The sequence below is a fragment of the Anoplopoma fimbria genome, chromosome 21 (genome assembly GCF_027596085.1).
Source record: "Anoplopoma fimbria isolate UVic2021 breed Golden Eagle Sablefish chromosome 21, Afim_UVic_2022, whole genome shotgun sequence".
Taxonomy (NCBI): Eukaryota; Metazoa; Chordata; class Actinopteri; order Perciformes; family Anoplopomatidae; genus Anoplopoma; species Anoplopoma fimbria.
This window is the reverse complement of record NC_072469.1, coordinates 15,072,238-15,089,781: the sequence shown is the minus strand read 5'-3', so window position 1 is coordinate 15,089,781 and position 17,544 is coordinate 15,072,238. Positions and strand designations below refer to the sequence as shown.

The following is a 17,544-nucleotide window of genomic DNA, read 5'->3' as shown; positions in this document are numbered from 1 at the left end:
ATGATTGAAATGTGTCACAGCGGCAGAGTCTGAGCCACATTAATCTGAGCTTTGATCAAGGTGAAACCAAAGCCACACTAAGCAGGGAGCACATATCCTGAAGGGCAACAGGCAACGCTGCTCCTTTGCAGAGCTCCGCTTGTACTCTATTTCTAGTGACAGTGTATGTTAAGGCTTGTATTCCTCCTAAGCTCCGCGAGGCCCTGAAATAGAGTGACAAGCCTTCTCCATAAATACAGAGCCCCTATGGGGCTGCATAATTGCTTTTTGAGCCTATGTATGCTAGGGTCCTTCATAGTGTCCTTCGCTTCTAACGGAGGAGTCCTATTCCATTCCGTAAATCAGATAACACCACCGTAGCCAGATTATTGCCTTTTCATTTGGGTCTGACCTACCAAAAGGTCACCCAAACAGGCAGGAAAAGGGCCTGAAGGCTAACCGTGTCCTTTGACCCCAGTGACCCAAACACAAAAGAGAGGGTGATATCATATAGAGCAGGGGTATGGGGTTATATATGTGGGACAGGTCAAGGCCTGTCTTTGTTTATGGACGGTGTGTCCGGGGAGGGTGAAAGCTAACAGGGGGAAGAAACAGGTGGGCCGCTCTCTTTTAGATTTTCTCAAGGTTGAGGTTTGTTCATGGACGCTGAAGGCCAGAGTGTCCTGTCATTCCGGACTTTGTTAAGAGAGTTCCTATTCAGGACTTGAATTCTTGTCGCTTTGCATCACTCAGCTAGCGCCTCTCAAAGGCAACGTGATCTGAAGGCGTGATGAAATCACAGCAAAATACGATTCTGCCTCGTGGGTCTAAGGTGTCTTGTCTTGAATGCATTGCCGTTGTGGATTCTCCTCAAGTGGCAGTGCGGTGTGCATTTTAAAATGGAGGTAGCAGGCTTGGCAGGACGTCGGCTGCCTCAGTTGCTGTCACTGTGTAAGCCTGGGGTTATCTCGGTCTGTTTCTCACATGGCTCCCACACCTATTTGTCCCATCCTTGTGCTCCAAAATAACCTCCGAAATAAAGCAACCCAACCCTCACACCCACTCCGATCTTTTCTCTTCATCATTGGTCTGTAGCTCTGCGCCGCTACCCAGCTCAACCAGCGTATACTGACCCACCCTTCTGGTACTAACTGCTGTTGCTGTGGAAATGTCTCCAAAGAGCCCCACTGGCTCCCTGGGGGAAGACCCAAGGTCCCGTCTTGGCGGAGGTGGCGGTTTGAGTCGACCGCGTTTGCTAACACGGATGGATCTGGGTGTCCCCATTGGCTCTGGGGGGCAGAGAGCCAGCTCACTGCCATTCCTTTCCAGAGCTTCCTCTTGGGAAACAGAGTAGCCATTGTTTCCGTTGGTGTTGCAGCCTGAGTGTCCTGGAGAGCCTGGAAGAGAGGATCGCTCCAGGCAGGGTGGTTCCTGACCTAAAGCAAGACCTCCACAAGAGCCCTTGCTTCCTCGCCTTTTCCGGAAACTCCCTGTGTGACCAGCCTCTGCTTCTTTTTCCTTCTTAGCCGGTGAAGCGTTTGGGTCTATTCCTCTTGAGGCTCCCCTGCCTGAAAGGAAACACTGCTCTTCCTCATATATCTTCTCCACCATCATCTTGCTCTTGCTCTTCTGCCTCACCAAGCGCTTAATGGCACAGAAGAAGTCCAGCACGTTTAGGAAAAGGGACAAAGCAGCCACGCCAAGCATGAAGTTGAGCATCACGGACTTCTCAGTTGGCCTGGAGATGTAGCAGTCCACCTGGGTGGTGCACGGCGGATGCTGGCAGAGGAACCTCCTTGGGATGTAGAAACCAAACAGATAGTAGTGAGCCACCCCAAACCCTGCCTCCAGCAAGGTCCTGAATAACAGATGGAGGATGTAGGCTCCTGTGAAACACCGGGCCCACCCTCGCTCAGCCATCTTGTTTACAGACGTCTTGCTGAACGGCTCCTGGTGGATCTTGAGCAACGGCAAGGCTTTGGTGTGACCCGAGGGGTTGAGGTCCAGAGTGAGGCCATTCGAAACCTTATGGACCACGTAGATGATGAAGATGAAGTAGGGGAGACACAAGGTGACGAGCTGCACCAGCCAGAAGCGGAAGAGAGAGACGGGAGAAAATAGATCATAGCACACGTTGGCACAGCCGGGCTGAATGGTGTTACACACAAATCGCTCCTGCTCGTCCTGGTAGAGAGGATAACCAGCCAACAGGAGGATCAGGATACGGAGGAAGATCATCACAATGAGCCACACCTTCCCTGAAAAATAAGCACGTCGGGATCAAAAGTGTGCTGATTCGACAATGGCTCGCGTCTTAGGGCAAATCTTGGTAAGAACTGAAGGCCACAAAAATTTGCAAAAGAAACGCATGCTTGAGATTTCACCTTGAGGTTTCTAGAAAAAGCCATACATCTCTCACTGCAAAAACATAATACAGAAACCAGTAAATGTGTCAGTGTAGTCAACTCACCCATCAAAGTGATGTTGTGATTGACAGAGATAAAGATGACCTCAGAGGCACTTGATCCCATCATCCTTGCAGTGCTAAAGGCCCTCCAAAATCTTCCAGTTTCAGGCCCCAAAGTAAGCCCCTGCACCTCACTCCCTGTCCAGCCACTTCTCCCCTACCCTCCCTACCAAAGGGGCACATTGGCTTCCAGCAGCACAATAACCTCCAGGTTGACTGACACAAAGTCCCCTCAGCAGTCTGACTCTCTCTCTCTTTCTCCTAGAGGGACTATGTGCCTGGTTCCGGGAGGGAAAATCCAGCGTGATCCATTTAAGTTACCCAAGTCTCGGAAAGTCCCCATGTAAATACTCTGCCTCACCTCTTCCTCTGTTCCCTGCAGACAACAGTCTGTCCTCAGACAACAGAAGACGGGAGCAAACCCCATTGTGGGTCTATTCTTAACACACTTCCAAAGGCACGTCGCCGTCCTGGCATTGCAGAGATATTTTGGTGCCGCTGGTCGTCCTTACAGGAGAGAAACAAGCCTCCGGGCTTACTCACTCTAAATTGCCCTATTAACTTCACTAGCCCAATGGCAAACATGTTCAAACTGGCTGCTCCATAAAAATACAAGCAGTTACTGCTGCATCTTCCAGTGATGAATCAAGGTAGCATGTAGATATGCAGAACCAAAGAATGGATTAGCTCTCATGAAATGTTATTAGGCTGTATTTTCACACAGCTGATGTGAGTTTATCACTGATAAACCCCCACTGTTTAGTCATTTAATATGGAGTATGCGCTAAAACTCTCTTTAATTATTCATCTGACGTACAACAGGAGTTCATATATGATCAAGAAACAAGAATTACACATTACTTTTTTTTTTTAAATAAAGTAAGCTTCAACAAATGATCGTCATAGTGCAGATCATCCTCATGAAATTGTTTTACAGAGGACATCAGTTCCTTTCACACATTCTGCATCTACCCTCGTTCATGGACAGGCTCTCTGGTTGGACTCATGGCCAAAAGGCTTGGCTCATAATCACTACAGATCAATGGTCATTAGCACCCCCATACTGGCTCACAGTGCGAATCCCACACTCCTCGTTTAGGATTGATGGCAAAACGAAGATTGGGAATATATAATGGATTCTGTTCAAAAGTAAATAGTGTGTGAAATTGAACTTTTGGCTTGATAAAAAACATATGGAAAAATCCACTGCAATTCATTTACATGGGCATTGAATTGCTGACATTGCATACAAAGGGCGGTAGATGTGTGGCATTGGGAAAGTTGGAAGGGGGTCTTTTTATTAGATAAAGGAATGATGAACTAAAAGTTAAAAAAATAAGAAGAAAGTCCAGCAAAAGCAAAGCAAAACCCCAACATGTCACATACAACTACAAACTGCCAACCTCACTCCCACTACAGAGGAGTGACTGGCAGCTGACCGCCCCCAGCCTCATTTAAACTGGAACATACCATCTGCTCACGTGAGCGCAAGGTGAGCTGAACAAGTGTGACCGTTACAAATATACCCTATAACAAATAGATGACTAGTTAAAGTTACTCAGTCAAAGTTATATCGATATGTAAAGTTGTCTATTGGCACACACAAGCTCACACATAAGCACACCAACTTTAATAAGGTCTCATTTTTCTAACAGGTTTACCTGTTTCTCTCAGCTACTTGGGAATGCCCGGTTACTGCTTACAGGAAAATCAGGCACACCTGCTTTCAATCTCACTGATTGAGCAGATAACCTGCAGCAACACACAAAAAACATTTTATATTCCCAGTAATTATCTCCTTCATGTTGAGTTATCTCCGAGCATATCCCGGGCTTTTATACAATAAACAAAATGCGTATTATTTTAGTAGATATTATGCTTGATATATATATTTTTGCTCACGTTATTGGCTCTCCTTCAGTATAGTTGATGCCTATTTGTAAAGATGTTATGTTTATGATGTTGTAGACCCAATGTCTTTCATTTTCACACAGTACATATTATTTGTACATTTTCTTTTATAGTATTTAGTGTTTACTTATCAGTTCTTTATTAACATGTTTGAATGTTTTTTTGCTGTTTGTCCTCAGTCAATTCTAAAAGAACACATGTGCCCCCTGTTGTTATAAGCTTGAGGTATATTAGATTGTTACACTATAAAAAATAATAGAATGTCGTCTCATCTGCTTCGACTTGTAAACTGCAGTAAAGTCAAAAGAAATGTAATAGTTTCCATAGAGCCTTAGTTTATTTTCAGAGAGGAAAACCTGCTGTTCAGCTCATGGATTTCTGTGTCTGTACTAGAGTGTGAATGCCCTTCATGGCTGTGTTTGAGGCCATATTTGCAATATTATATTTTTTACAATTACTCCCAGCTCCATGCATACTAACTACCCCCCCACCCCCACTTCAGACCCTGCCATTCCCCACCCATCCAGCTGCTGTTACTTGGGCAAATTCCAGCCACAGTCATTACCTGATCATCCACCTGATCACGCAGCTGTTTCCCATTCCCCCAATTAGAAATGTGTTGTGCCTGAAAAGGCTATTCCTTATCAATGCACAGGTGTGACACAAACATCCCAACAAAATTTCAGAAGGCTTTAATAAACCAACAAACTGCAGAACAGAACATGATGAGTGTGATTTGATTTAACATTGTGATGCAGATTGAGAAACAGTTAATGAGCTTTTTCGTTTTACACTCTTCTCTCTATCAGGGTTTCAGTTTTATTCACTGTTCATGATCTAATTCATCGACAAATGACCACAGAAAACCCTTTGAGACTTTAAAAAGAAATAAGATGTGGGTGATGAATATTTTTCTCTTTCCTTCAACTCCCCATTGAACATTGTAATATCATAAAGAAACAGTGGGTAGGATTTAGGAGAATTTATTGTCAGAAATAGAATAAAATATCCATTATCACCTGAGCCTGTGAATCGTTGTGTTTTAGTTAGCTTAGAAAGAGCCCTTCATATATCTACATAGGGAACTAGTCCTCTTTACAGAGTCCACCAAGTTTCACTGCCCTGTTTCTACAGCAGCCCAGAAAGGACAAACCAAACACTGGCTCTAGAGAGAGCCTTTTACCTTTCTACGTTACCTGTAGGCCACCGTAGTTCTCCGACCGGAAAGGGACGGGGGGTATTCAGCTGCATGCAATCTGCAACCTCACCACTAGACGCCAATAATAAGACACAATGCTCCTTTGTTTGGTTTTCATCACCTTAAAGCTGCACAAAAAAAAAAGTAATTTAGTTGTCGACACTGCAGTTCCAATCAGCTCGAGGGAGCGCTTAAGTGTCTTTAAGATAACTGTTTTGGTTTTCTGGCTGACAACTTTACCATTTTGGTTGAGTCTCACCGCTCTCATTAACCTTGTTTCCAACAGCTGCATGCAGGAAGATGTTTTCACTGAACACTACCTGGCTAGAACCAAACAAGAGACACACAGAGTTAGCATTAGCTAGTGATCATTGTGGAGCAAATTTTGGAAAATTGGACTTACATTTGCCAAGTGGCCAGAGACACAACACCAAATGAAGGCTAAAGTTGCTCTGTGTTTGTTGGATGTGTGATAAAATCAAAGTGGCTCGCTACAAAATATTTTCAATAATCCTAGCATGCTTATCATCTCTAGACTCATTTTGGCTAAACAACAAAACATAACCTGCATGATTTAGTATATTGAGGTAGAGCCGTCCAAGGCTCTTAACCTGAGTTTTCTGGACCATTTCGCAAAGAGAATATAGCTGTATGTGTTTATTAACCCATGAGATGTGGTTTGAATAGGGGGGTTTGTGTGTCTGTGTACAGTATTTCAAATGGACACATACGATGTGGCTCAGTCACTCGAGTTCACAGCAGCTCTTCGGTGCATTGAATTGACTTGTATGACAATTACCATAGCAGCGATTGAAATGCAAATCGAGGCTAACACGGAGGATTAAATGTGTCCCTCAGTGACAATATGGCAGAGTGTAATCTCTGTATTACCGCTTGCTCTAAGCCATTTGAATGCTTCTTTCTGACAGAAGGAACCCTGCTGAGTCACATCAGTTGTACAATACAGTACATATGAAAACATTGTGAAAGCAGCGTGGAAAGCAAATGCGATACCACCGTGAACAATGGTTTGAGATCTCAGGGGGAGCTTGTGCGTCGGGTAAATTGGTCCTTTAGATCAAATAAGAGACATGCGCCGGGTGTATTGCAAGGTTATAAGTTTAATTCTTGCACAGGTATTTCTAAACATTGCTTCAGAGGAGAAGAATTGGGAGCAGTTCTTTAAATCATAGTTGAAAACAGTAAGCGAAAAGGACAGAACAGAAAGTGATCTGAGTTTGGCAAAAAAAGAAACGGAATGGTTGGCTCACCGAAAAGAAAAAAATAATACACTGACAATAACAACCATAACAATAGAATACAGCACAACATGTTGAACATATCAGAATCAATGAATGAAGAAGAAAAAAAAAAAAAAAGTCACAGCTACAGCAGATGACTGATGCAGGGGAAACCATCATGATTTTGGGTGAAAAAAACAAACAAAAAAATGTCGTCAAAGAGAGGAATATAAATGAAGAGGAAAGGTCAAACTCTATGCAGAGGTAGAGTTCAGTGCACAAGGCTATGACACACACCTAGTAGCCCGCCGACAAGACGCCATGATCTCTGATGTTGGAGTAAAAGATTCACCTCATGACCACATGGCCTTACCACTTCCTTCCTTCTGGGTCTATAAAATACCTGTCCGGGCTGTATGCACGCACGCACACGCACACACACACACACACACACACACACACACACACAATAAATAGGATATACAATCTTTGAATACCTCTAACAGTTTGAATTCACAACAGCCACTCCAGTAACGGTACTTTCCTAAAGACAAATTTTTGCACTTTATTTTCCACTCACCCAAAGCACCATGCAAAACAACAGTTCTCTGCCTAAGTCCCAAAATTGTATATATATATACTTCATGTGCAAAGTGTCGGCTGGGTCAGAGCAACACGGCCAACAACACGTCCTTCATTTCTCCACGGCTTTGGTGCGGTTCTGTCCCTTCTCACACCTGCTGCTCAGGGTTGAACATTTTTACTGACCTGACTGACTGACTGCAGAAAAATGTGTTAAAAATCTTGAAATGTCACGTGGTGATATTTTTAAATGAATTGTCTATTGATTAATAAGTGAAGCAAAATGTGTGTTTAGTTGATCTTAAGGCAAACAACAACTATTATATAACAAAAGCATTACTTCACACTTTTATCAACCCATTCAGGTGCCAATAGTTCAACTCATTGATTTTATAGGTTTACCTTCTACTACACCCCTGTGCATTTTCCGATTTCTGTTTAAGGAATGTCAAGAAAAGAGCAAAACAGGAAGTGATGTCTTCATGAAAAACAACAAGTTCCAGCAAATGCAAGAAACTGTGGACCCCTGAAACTGTATAAAGGTTATCAGAAAAGGCAAAGTTATAACTGAATACATAAATTAATTAATAAATAATATTGTTAGTTCAATTAAAAAAAAATCCTTTTAGAAAATCATCTAACCGTCAATAAGGTGATCAAATAAACCAAAACTTTATTCATTATCTTTCACCAACTTCTTTTTCCAAATGGGCGGCACACATGTAATCATTTATCTACTCATTCATTTTCCCCACACATTCCCCATTTACAGCGCTGTATTTTTATTTTCATATTGCAGAAAATGAGATAAGTGTATCCATGCATGTCTAGGGCAAGTGACTGGTCCAGGGCTTGAGTGTACTGCAACAAAAAATAAATCCCCTGCGACCCAAAAAGCCTTTCCCCCATAGACCACCATTCTAAAAGAGACATCTGTAAAACTGGAAAATGTAAAATTTAGTGAGGAAAAGTAATATTGCTTCAGAGAAACCGGGAATAGATAAATTATTTAATGTGTGCCAAGAGAACAAAATTAAATGAGCTACAGTGCAGAAAGATAAAGTTTGACTGATTGAGGGAAAAAAATGGAAAGCTTTTTGCTTTTTTACCAACTGATGGAGCTTGAAGGAAACCTATAAAACTTTATAACCCTTTTTACACTCCATTAAATAGATTTCATTATATTTATTAATGTATTCAGTTAAACTGTGTTTTTGATTGGCCTGATTACTACATTTGTCATTTACGGGGCTCCATAGGAAACAAGCATCATCACTAAAGAACACATGGATCTGGCAATACCTCCACAGAGTGAGGTGAGGAAAATAACAAGTAATAAAATAAGCCTGAATCCTCTCGTATTATTAAGTTACCATATACAGCATGTAACACATCAAAACTTGGCATTTTTCTGCTGAGGGGAAAAAAAACATTGTAACAAGAAAACTGACAAAAAAATCTTAAGTGGCGTCTCCCGTTTAAATCTTAATACTTTATCTTTACTTGATTTGTCATAGGAACATCCAACATATTCACCAACCCCCTCGTGTACAGTATAAACTGATCCAATAGAAGTATTCTAACATCATTCTGTTTCTCTTTTTCTTTTTACAGTACGATCTCAGTCTACAGATTTTGCACACCGGCGCTGTATTTACACTGTACAGAGACAACTTGGCAAAACGTATACAATCTATCTTTTTTGTAAGCAGTGTGTTTGAATCGTCACTCAATGCTTTTTCCTCACATTTGGGTCCTCTCCGCAACATCACGAAACAACCCTGAAAAAAAAAATCATGCGTTTAGTGGCTCCGAAATGTCAATATTCCACTTTGTGCTGTTTCTCTGTAAGCTGGAAGAACCATACAAAATGTTAAAGAAAAAAACAAAAAGAATACTTCAGTTATTTGTTCTATTCCTCCAGTAGAAAGGGGAGAAGTGTTAAACTAGCTTATTACAGGCACCACAGGTCAGGACGATGGCAGTGAGTTAAGTTCAACACAAGCTCTACAGTGTGTCTCATGTCTGACTGGGAGTAGTGGACCGCTGTCCTCCGCTCGGTCTCCTCCAGAGTATGCACGCTTCATCGTATTTAATCACAAAAACCGAGCAATGCATGAATATTGCTTTAATCTGAATGTTGGCTGGATGGCCTCGCTGCGAAAGTAGAAGTTGAATTTCCCGGTCCTGTCAGAGCGCCCCTTGAGCCAAACACTGACTTGGCTTTTTCAGTGTCAGCCCGCCGAATGAGAACTTCGATGAAACGGCTACAAAGTAAATGAATCCGATGATATGCAGTCCTGTTGAATGTATCAAGTGTACACTGACGGTAACAGAGGAATGTACATGTCTTTTCCTTTGTGTGCGCTTGGATCTGCTCGCAGAGGTCCGCACCGGATGGGATGCAAAAGAAAAGAGGAACACCAACAAAACGCTGAAACAAAATATCCAAATGTGCCTCTCGAAAACAAAAATCCTCTCATCAGGAAGTGAGTGAACCTAAATGAAAAGGAATGTACACGGCCTCCTTAAATCAACCTTATAAGCGAGTGGAGGAATTACGGAACGCTGTTGTCCAAGTTTTTTCAACATTAAGCTTGTCCTAACTTCACACAGTCACTTTTATACATACATATATATACATATATATACATATATATATATATATATATATATATATATACATATATATATATATATATATATATATATATATATATATATATATATATATATATATATATATATATATATATATATATATATATATATATATATATATATATATATATATATATATATATATATATATATATATATATATATATATATATATATATATATTGCCAGCTGTGTTTCTGTTTGGCCTCTTCTTCTGCAGTGGAGGTCTTCATTCCAACAACTTTCACTCACTCACTCCAGTTTGGTTCAGCTCAGCTCTGTTTGGTTCAGTGCAGGCAGCCAGTGGAACTTATTTTATGTACAACTGCCAGAGAGGGTGCAATCACACTTTTAAAAGTGCTAGATTTTATATGTGTGTGTGTGTGTGTGTGTGTGTGTGTGTGTGTGTGTGTGTGTGTGTGTGTGTGTGTGTGTGTGTGTGTGTGTGTGTGTGTGTGTGTGTGTATGGATCCAAAGGACTGCTGCCCGCCTGGTTTGCCTGCTTACCAGGCAGGAACTCAGTACAGTATGTCTGCTAGGTCTGTCTCCGTGCTGCGGGCGGCCGGTGTTAGGAGAGGATGGCTGGACACCACCGCACCACCGTCAGGTTGTCTGCACTCACTGACCGCTTCTTCGCTTTTTTCCTCAAGTCCTTGTATATGTCATCACACAACCGCGAGATGGCCTGAAAAGAGGAAAACGCAGCAGAAATAAGACCGAGACGGTGAGGCGTATAGGCTTGTGTGCGCACAATATGAGAGACACAAACAGGAAATGTGTTATTTTGATTTTGTCCTGCCTTATGTGATAAAGTACTCTGATGTTTTTTTAAGGGTATTTAATAAAAAGAGATTCAACCAGATCTGTTGCCAGTCTGTTATTCTGAGACGACAAAGGGCTTTTTGTAACAAGCATTATGTGAGGTAATGCCAACAGGCGTAAAAAGCACAGCTGAACTAATGACATCATGTTATTAATTACACGATTACACGTGTGCTTTTCCTGCTGTAAAATGTCAAAACGTCCGCTGTGTAAAGGCAATTCATCATTCAGTAATGCAGAGCAACAGGAAGGCAGTGAAGCTAATTACACAGCAACACAGTGCTCCACCCTGTCTGTGATCTGTGTGCACGTGTTGAACTGAGCCACTTCATTTCGGCCTCAGTTCATTTACAATGAGTTGGTTTCAGATTTTAAGGTTTCTTTTTTTTTTTTTGTTTCCATATGACCTGACCTGCTAAATCAAAATCTGTTTCCAGTTGTTTTTTTTGTATGTGTTCTACTCACTTCAAGTTTCTGGGCCTTCTCCCTGCTGAGGGGTTCCAGGGGGAAGCTGAGGTTGTTGGCCTCGGCCAGAGAGCGCAGGTCAAAGTAATACTTGGCGTAGACGCTGGACGGCACGTTGATGTTGAACTGCAGCAGCTCCAGAAACTGACGCTCCAGCTCATTCCTTTTGTCAGAGAGAGAGAGAGAGCGAAAGAGAGAGAGGGGGGGGGGGGGACGTGTGATCAGATATTTAACTAGGAAACAGAAGTAGTTGAGAGTGAAATAGAGTTGAAATTGACAAAAATAAATCCTGTATAGAGAGCCTGAAGAGGAGACAAAGAGACTAAAGAGGGGGTGTTATTTCCACATGTGCTGCACCAATACACATCCACCAAGTAAATCCCCAGTGCACCCACCAAAACATAAGCCTTTCCACGTTCTCTAAAGGAGTGATATCTAAGCACAGGGCCGTGAGCATTATGTGTGAGAGAGAATATTGATCCCTCATCCTGAAAATGCTTTTGTCAGTCATTGCCTCGTGCTCCACGGCTCTGTGATCCCGACACCGACAGACGCGTTCATCCGTTTATATTCTGTCACGGGCGATTCCTTTTGCGTTGTGACCTGCACAAGAGGCACTATCCATCTCTTCTTCCTAGCCTCTGTTCCCCACCCACGCACATTTACAGGCATGCAGCAACAGACGGGCTAAATTTAGCCTCCACTGTAGCCAAACTCTGCCTGATAACGCTGCTTCTTTTTTTTTTTTTTTTTTTTCATCTGGCTGGGACACTCATTCAGCTATTCTCATCCAATTTCTTTTTGTGTTTCTCCGCTCTCCACTATTCTTCCCAGACTCCCCTGCAGTTATTTCACAGTCAAGCTTGTGCCCGTTGGGGGTTTAAAGCAGGTGATGTTATCAAGCATGGATTCGAAAAATGGACTAATATTGATCTTGCGAGGAAATCTGTGGTCTGTGTTGGGCTCCTTTCATTGGAAAAGAGTCCCCAAACAGGTGGATTATAGCCACTGGTGCAGAGGAGTGTGAACGCAGCAGAGGTCAGAGGTCGCAGCAGTGGCGGCACGTCTACAGCATTGTGTTGCGTCCTCAGAAAGATCTACCCAGACGGATGTGGTATACAGGACAGAGTGGAGGGTCCTCGTGCTCAACATGCTTCTTCCCTGTATTACACAGGGAATAACACACACGCCATGTTTCAAGCTTGCTGACATGATGGCATGTGGATTCACACTATTGCTTCATCGGGAAAGGTGCAAGAACCCTGATAAAAAACCTGACACCAACATAGTTCATTCAGTGCATGCTTTTTACAGGCCTGCATGCATAAATCTTGCTCTAACAAAGGGCGGACAGCGTCTTCATACTTCATAAGGCCGAGCTGCATCTGACTGAGCCAACCCTTCTGTATCGCTGCTCTCTTGGAACCAATCCAAGAGCTACAACAGGAGACAGTCACGGGTGTCACACAAACCGGGCAGAGGGCAGAACAAATTTCCAGACCGCTACACATGTGACTCTGAGCACCTCTTGAACCCAGGCTGACCTCACAAACACAGGCTATTCTCAGCATAGAAAGACCCGGCAGACAGGCACAGTAGTTACAGCGGCTGAGACTGTGTACCAAGTGAGGTCAACAGTAACAGTTAGTTGATTAGTCAATTTTTTTTAAAGTTTTCTTTAAAAGTGAACTACTTATCTTTGAGTTTTGGGCTGAAACAGCTATTGAGTCAACTAATCAACTGTAGCTGATTTATGTTAGATTATGCAATGTCTTAATAAGTGTGAGTAAGATGATATTTTTAGCACAGAAATAATTAAACACATCTCCTGCCACCTTCATAACACAGAAACATAATTATCACACATTTTTACGTTTAGTTTAGTATTGATATGCGAGAGGAAATGGAAGTGGTTTAAAATAATTTTAGAAACAAAATACTGTAAATGAGCCACTGGGAGCAGCTGTCAACATTTAGAGTAACTGACCTCTGTCTATAGACGTTTTAGCTCAGCGTGAACACCTTCGCATTGATAAAATACAATATTTTGGGTGCGTCTGCAGCAACTCACATGTCCTCCACTGTGATATCCTTGAGAATTTGGCAGTAGTCGACGTTCCAGACCGCCTGGTCATCCCACACCTTGGATGCCAGAAGGATGGCTCCTAGCACGATACGCTTCCAGTTGGCAGGGCAAATGTCGATCTCAGCGTAGGTCAGGAGCCTCTCCAAATACACCTTGGACAAAGACATACATCACACGTTATCATCTTAGAACATATTCATCTTTTACACTTCTTTGAACAAACTAAATTATACACATGATGAATACACTATAACAATATGGTTAAGGTTTTATAATATGCATTATTCATGAGCCTGTACTCTCCCTGAGTGTCTACATTTATGTGCAGAGTTAGTTTGCTGCTTTACTGTTGGTCTCCTGCCAACTCTTCCTCCAGGTAAAAATAAAAAAACACAATAACAAGATGGCAGAAGCTGATGAAATCCAGCCTCTCTGGAGCTCTCTCATTAAAATATCCGCGTGGAGAGAAAACGCTCCATCTCTCTGCCTCTCTCCCCAGTTCCATTTCTGTCTTTTTTTCCCTTTTATTTTTTCCTCGGTAGCCAGACTTCCCACAGTGTACAGATCACAAAGCACACTGAGGCCCGCAGGCACCCGTTCCTCAAAAGCTTGAATACTTGTATAACACAGAGACAGGTTTCCACTGATCAACGTTTTGTTAGAGAGTCGCTGTAAAGCACGAGAGCTGCAGTGATCCGCTGCACGGAGACGTGGAGTGTTAAACAGCCCATCTATGTAGAAAGTGTGCAGAAATGCATGTGTCCGCTTTTTAGTCTTTACCTTGTTTGTACAGTTTTTTGCTTTTTCTATTTAAATGTTTATTTACTTACAGTTTTCAGTATGGATTTGGTACTTTTATTTAGTATTCTTAATAAATATTGAACTTCCGTATACTACTGTCTATTTCATTTTTGTATATGTAGTACTTAGGGGCCAACCTTCTTGAAATTTAATTTGCTAAAGTTTGTGACATGTATGACCTGATACAAACAGTACATTGTGTTCTTGTTACAGCATTTATTCCTTGGCTGACTAGGAACTACATTTTTTTATTTCCATAAATAAAATGTTCTGCAGGCTCAACAGAATTCAGATCAGCTACTGCTTTGAAATCTTCTCAGATGACAAGTCTGACAAAAGAAAAAAAAAAAAAAAAACCTGGCCTGCAGGGATGCTGTATTTTTCATGGCGGAGTGAAATATACTGTGAATTCAACTCGGTCTGATTGTGCACAGTGGTAGAACTGTCAGCATTATGTGACTTAAAAGCCTAAACAGAATCCTAGAAGACTGTTGGAGAGCAGAGGGTCCTCTGTTAGATGATGATTATTCCCGTCTAATTACTGGACATAAAATGGTACATTGTGGTTTGGACAAATCGAGAGGCAAAGAGAGGAGAAAACATACTTTCATCCTTTTTTGCAGCCTGGTTTGACTTCTCCATTAGCACAGCTCAGGTGGCTAATTGGACAAGTCCTGCTGTGTTTGGGCTTTGTGCCTGCAGGCGGTGCTAACCTATCTCTGTTGTGGCCATGAGCTTGCCAACAGACACCACATATGCACTCCTCTGGCAGTGGGCTGCAAACATTGAAGAAAGCCGGCATGAAAAGAGATTCAGGCCGCATGCTGGGCGATATGAATGCAACGGCACAGAAACTACGGAAACTATACAAACAAGCACAACAAAGAATCAAGAGGCAGAGGGGCTGGTAAACAGTGGACATGTGCATCCACATTAAACGCAAATGATTTCATTTTGTGATTCTGTCTTGGGCTGATTTAGGGATGGGAATCACCAGAAACCCCATGACACAATATTATCACAATATTTAAGCCACGATACGGTAGTATTGTGATATGCTGAGTATTGCGTATCAAACATTGCGAGATATATATATATATGTGAACATCTGTTTTATCTAATAAAATAACCATAGATATAGTAGCCTCTTCCATTCTCATGGTTATGAAACTGGGACTTCTATAACCAAAGCTACGGCCAAATCGGTTAATCCCGACATCCCTAATTGCAATTTTCATAGTTTATATGATAAAAGATCATTACTTGGCGTTCGTGTATCAATACAATATCGGCACACAAAATATCCTGATACTATGCTGTATCTATTTAATTTGATTTACCCTTAGCCCTGGATGTCACATATGAGGTTGGGTTTGGCACATGGAGCTCAGGTTGTTCTAACTGGGCTAATTGTTGTTATAAGATAATAACACTTTTTTAATACTTTTTTATACCCACCCTGTCCTCTCATGTGATTAAAAACATAATCCTGCTCCGAGTGTCACATCACATATTATTCATAGAGCACTTGATTAAAGTTGATGGTTCACTCGGTAAAGAGAGGAATTAAATTGACCACATTCCTGACATCTTAAGTCAGCATGCCAAGTTTAAACTCCAAACCATTAACATGCAGTGTTCCACATCTAAACAACTAACCAGTAGAACACATTCTGCTTGAATTATTGACAATATACAGTACCAGTGATAATAGTATACAGGTATTACATTACCAGTGCAGGACTAAACAGTCAGTGTCTGAAAGGAATCTCTACACCTTTTTCCTAATGTTTCTAAAGCAATGAGTCTCTGTCGCCTCCATCCCTTCCTCCTTCCCTTTCCTCTCCTATGATGTGATGATTGGGAAGTGAAGGAAGACTAAAGTTATCAGTGTCAGCTACAATTACTGCATAACCACCAGCCAACAGCCCTATTCAATTACTGATGGCATGCCAGACTCTACTCTTGGGGACTGGACGAGGCAGGCCATGTACACCCCCCCCAACATACATGCAGTTCACACATTTGTGCATCTGTCAGGAAGCAGAGCAACTTGATACAAGGCCACCGGGCCAGCCATATTAACCATGCACTTTCAAGCCTCTGGGGCTACTGGTGTCGGCCAGAGCGACAAAGTGTGGAAAGAGATGTTTCTGGGCAGATGAGAGGGGAGGGATTGAGAGGTCATTTCCAACTGAGCACAGCTTGTAAAAGTTGGAAATCACTGAGCAAACATTACGGAAGCACAGCCTATACCTATGCTATCAAGACTTAATCAATGTTTTTATCTCAAATAGCTTAGATTATTACATTTCTTCCCAAACAGTCAATTAAAAAATGTCATCATATTCAGAACTGTGCTACCAGTATTAGCTATCTAACTAGCTACACTCCATTGGCTCCAAGTATGAATTTAAAAGGTATCTCTCCTGTTTTTAAGGCTCTTAATGGTTCAGGACTGGCCTACATTGTAGACTCCCTGACATTTCATAATCACTTACAAGCTCTCATATCTGTTACTGCTGGATTTTTATAACATACATAAAATACACACAGTTAAGTGTTATAGAAAAAAGGCAGCACAGCGTTTTTTTACAATGCTCCAAAATGAAATACCCTACTGAGAGCTATATGAGCTGAAAACCTATTCTTTTAATTTGGTTAAGAATTATTGCCATTCTTATCTTTTAATTATTCTTAATGAACTCTGTTTCATTTTACTATCACTCATATATTTGATCATTTACAGTTTTTTTTGTGTATTTGACCTTTCTTAAATATTTTGCATTTTCATTTATTATTGTTGAGCACTTTGAGCGACAACTATTCTATAAAAAGAAATCTATAAACATAGTTAATTATTACTTTATAAAAAAGAAGTATAGGAATAACAGCACTAGTGTATTAACCTCACTACTCTGCATGTTTTCTTTGAATGCTTGTACGGTTAAATAATACATAAATAACCTGCTTAAAATAATTAAGATTTACTAAAGAACTTGTAATGTTTGATGATGACAATAAAAAGCAGAAAAAACAAATGCTAAAAAAAACTAAGAGTCAGGGGAGAAGAGACAGAGAAAGAAAAGAGATAGAACGGGGCGAAAAGCTGTCCTCGTTTTCACGTTTTTTTAAACTGGTGAATAGCGCAGAATGTCATAAGTCACCAGGAGAGTACCTGCAGTACAGTAAAGCACCAATTATATCCTTGCTACAGGCGCAGACATACTGGTCCACACCAAAGTAATTCTGAAAGGAGACTGCACGTATCAAACCAATCATGTGTGACCTTCCAATCCTCTGGTCTCTCCTGGGAGAATTAGTTCACTCT

At 41.5% G+C, this 17,544-nt stretch overlaps 2 protein-coding genes across 5 annotated transcripts in view; both read right to left on the bottom strand.

The window, feature by feature from the left end:
• Positions 1–1,032: 1,032 nt before the first annotated feature.
• Positions 1,033–2,520, bottom strand: LOC129111046 (gap junction delta-4 protein). Its single transcript, XM_054623339.1, has 2 exons — positions 2,450–2,520; positions 1,033–2,237 (listed from the first exon to the last, which is right to left on the bottom strand). Exons 1-2 carry the CDS (start codon positions 2,511–2,513, stop codon positions 1,033–1,035), a joined length of 1,269 nt encoding a protein of 422 aa, XP_054479314.1. The 5' UTR covers positions 2,514–2,520.
• Positions 2,521–6,668: 4,148 nt separating this feature from the next.
• The window catches only part of ccny (cyclin Y), a 34,455-nt gene continuing 23,579 nt past the window's right edge, over positions 6,669–17,544 (bottom strand). For 3 of the 4 annotated variants that reach the window (XM_054623163.1, XM_054623162.1, XM_054623164.1), the window contains 3 exons: positions 13,398–13,564; positions 11,327–11,489; positions 10,230–10,724 (listed from right to left, as the gene is read on the bottom strand). In XM_054623163.1, coding sequence (XP_054479138.1) covers positions 10,608–10,724; positions 11,327–11,489; positions 13,398–13,564 — 447 coding nt within the window. In that variant the 3' untranslated portion in view covers positions 10,230–10,607. Of the gene's footprint in view, positions 9,160–10,229; positions 10,725–11,326; positions 11,490–13,397; positions 13,565–17,544 lie in introns of those variants that run through there. The other variant, XR_008532299.1, reaches the window with a different exon arrangement.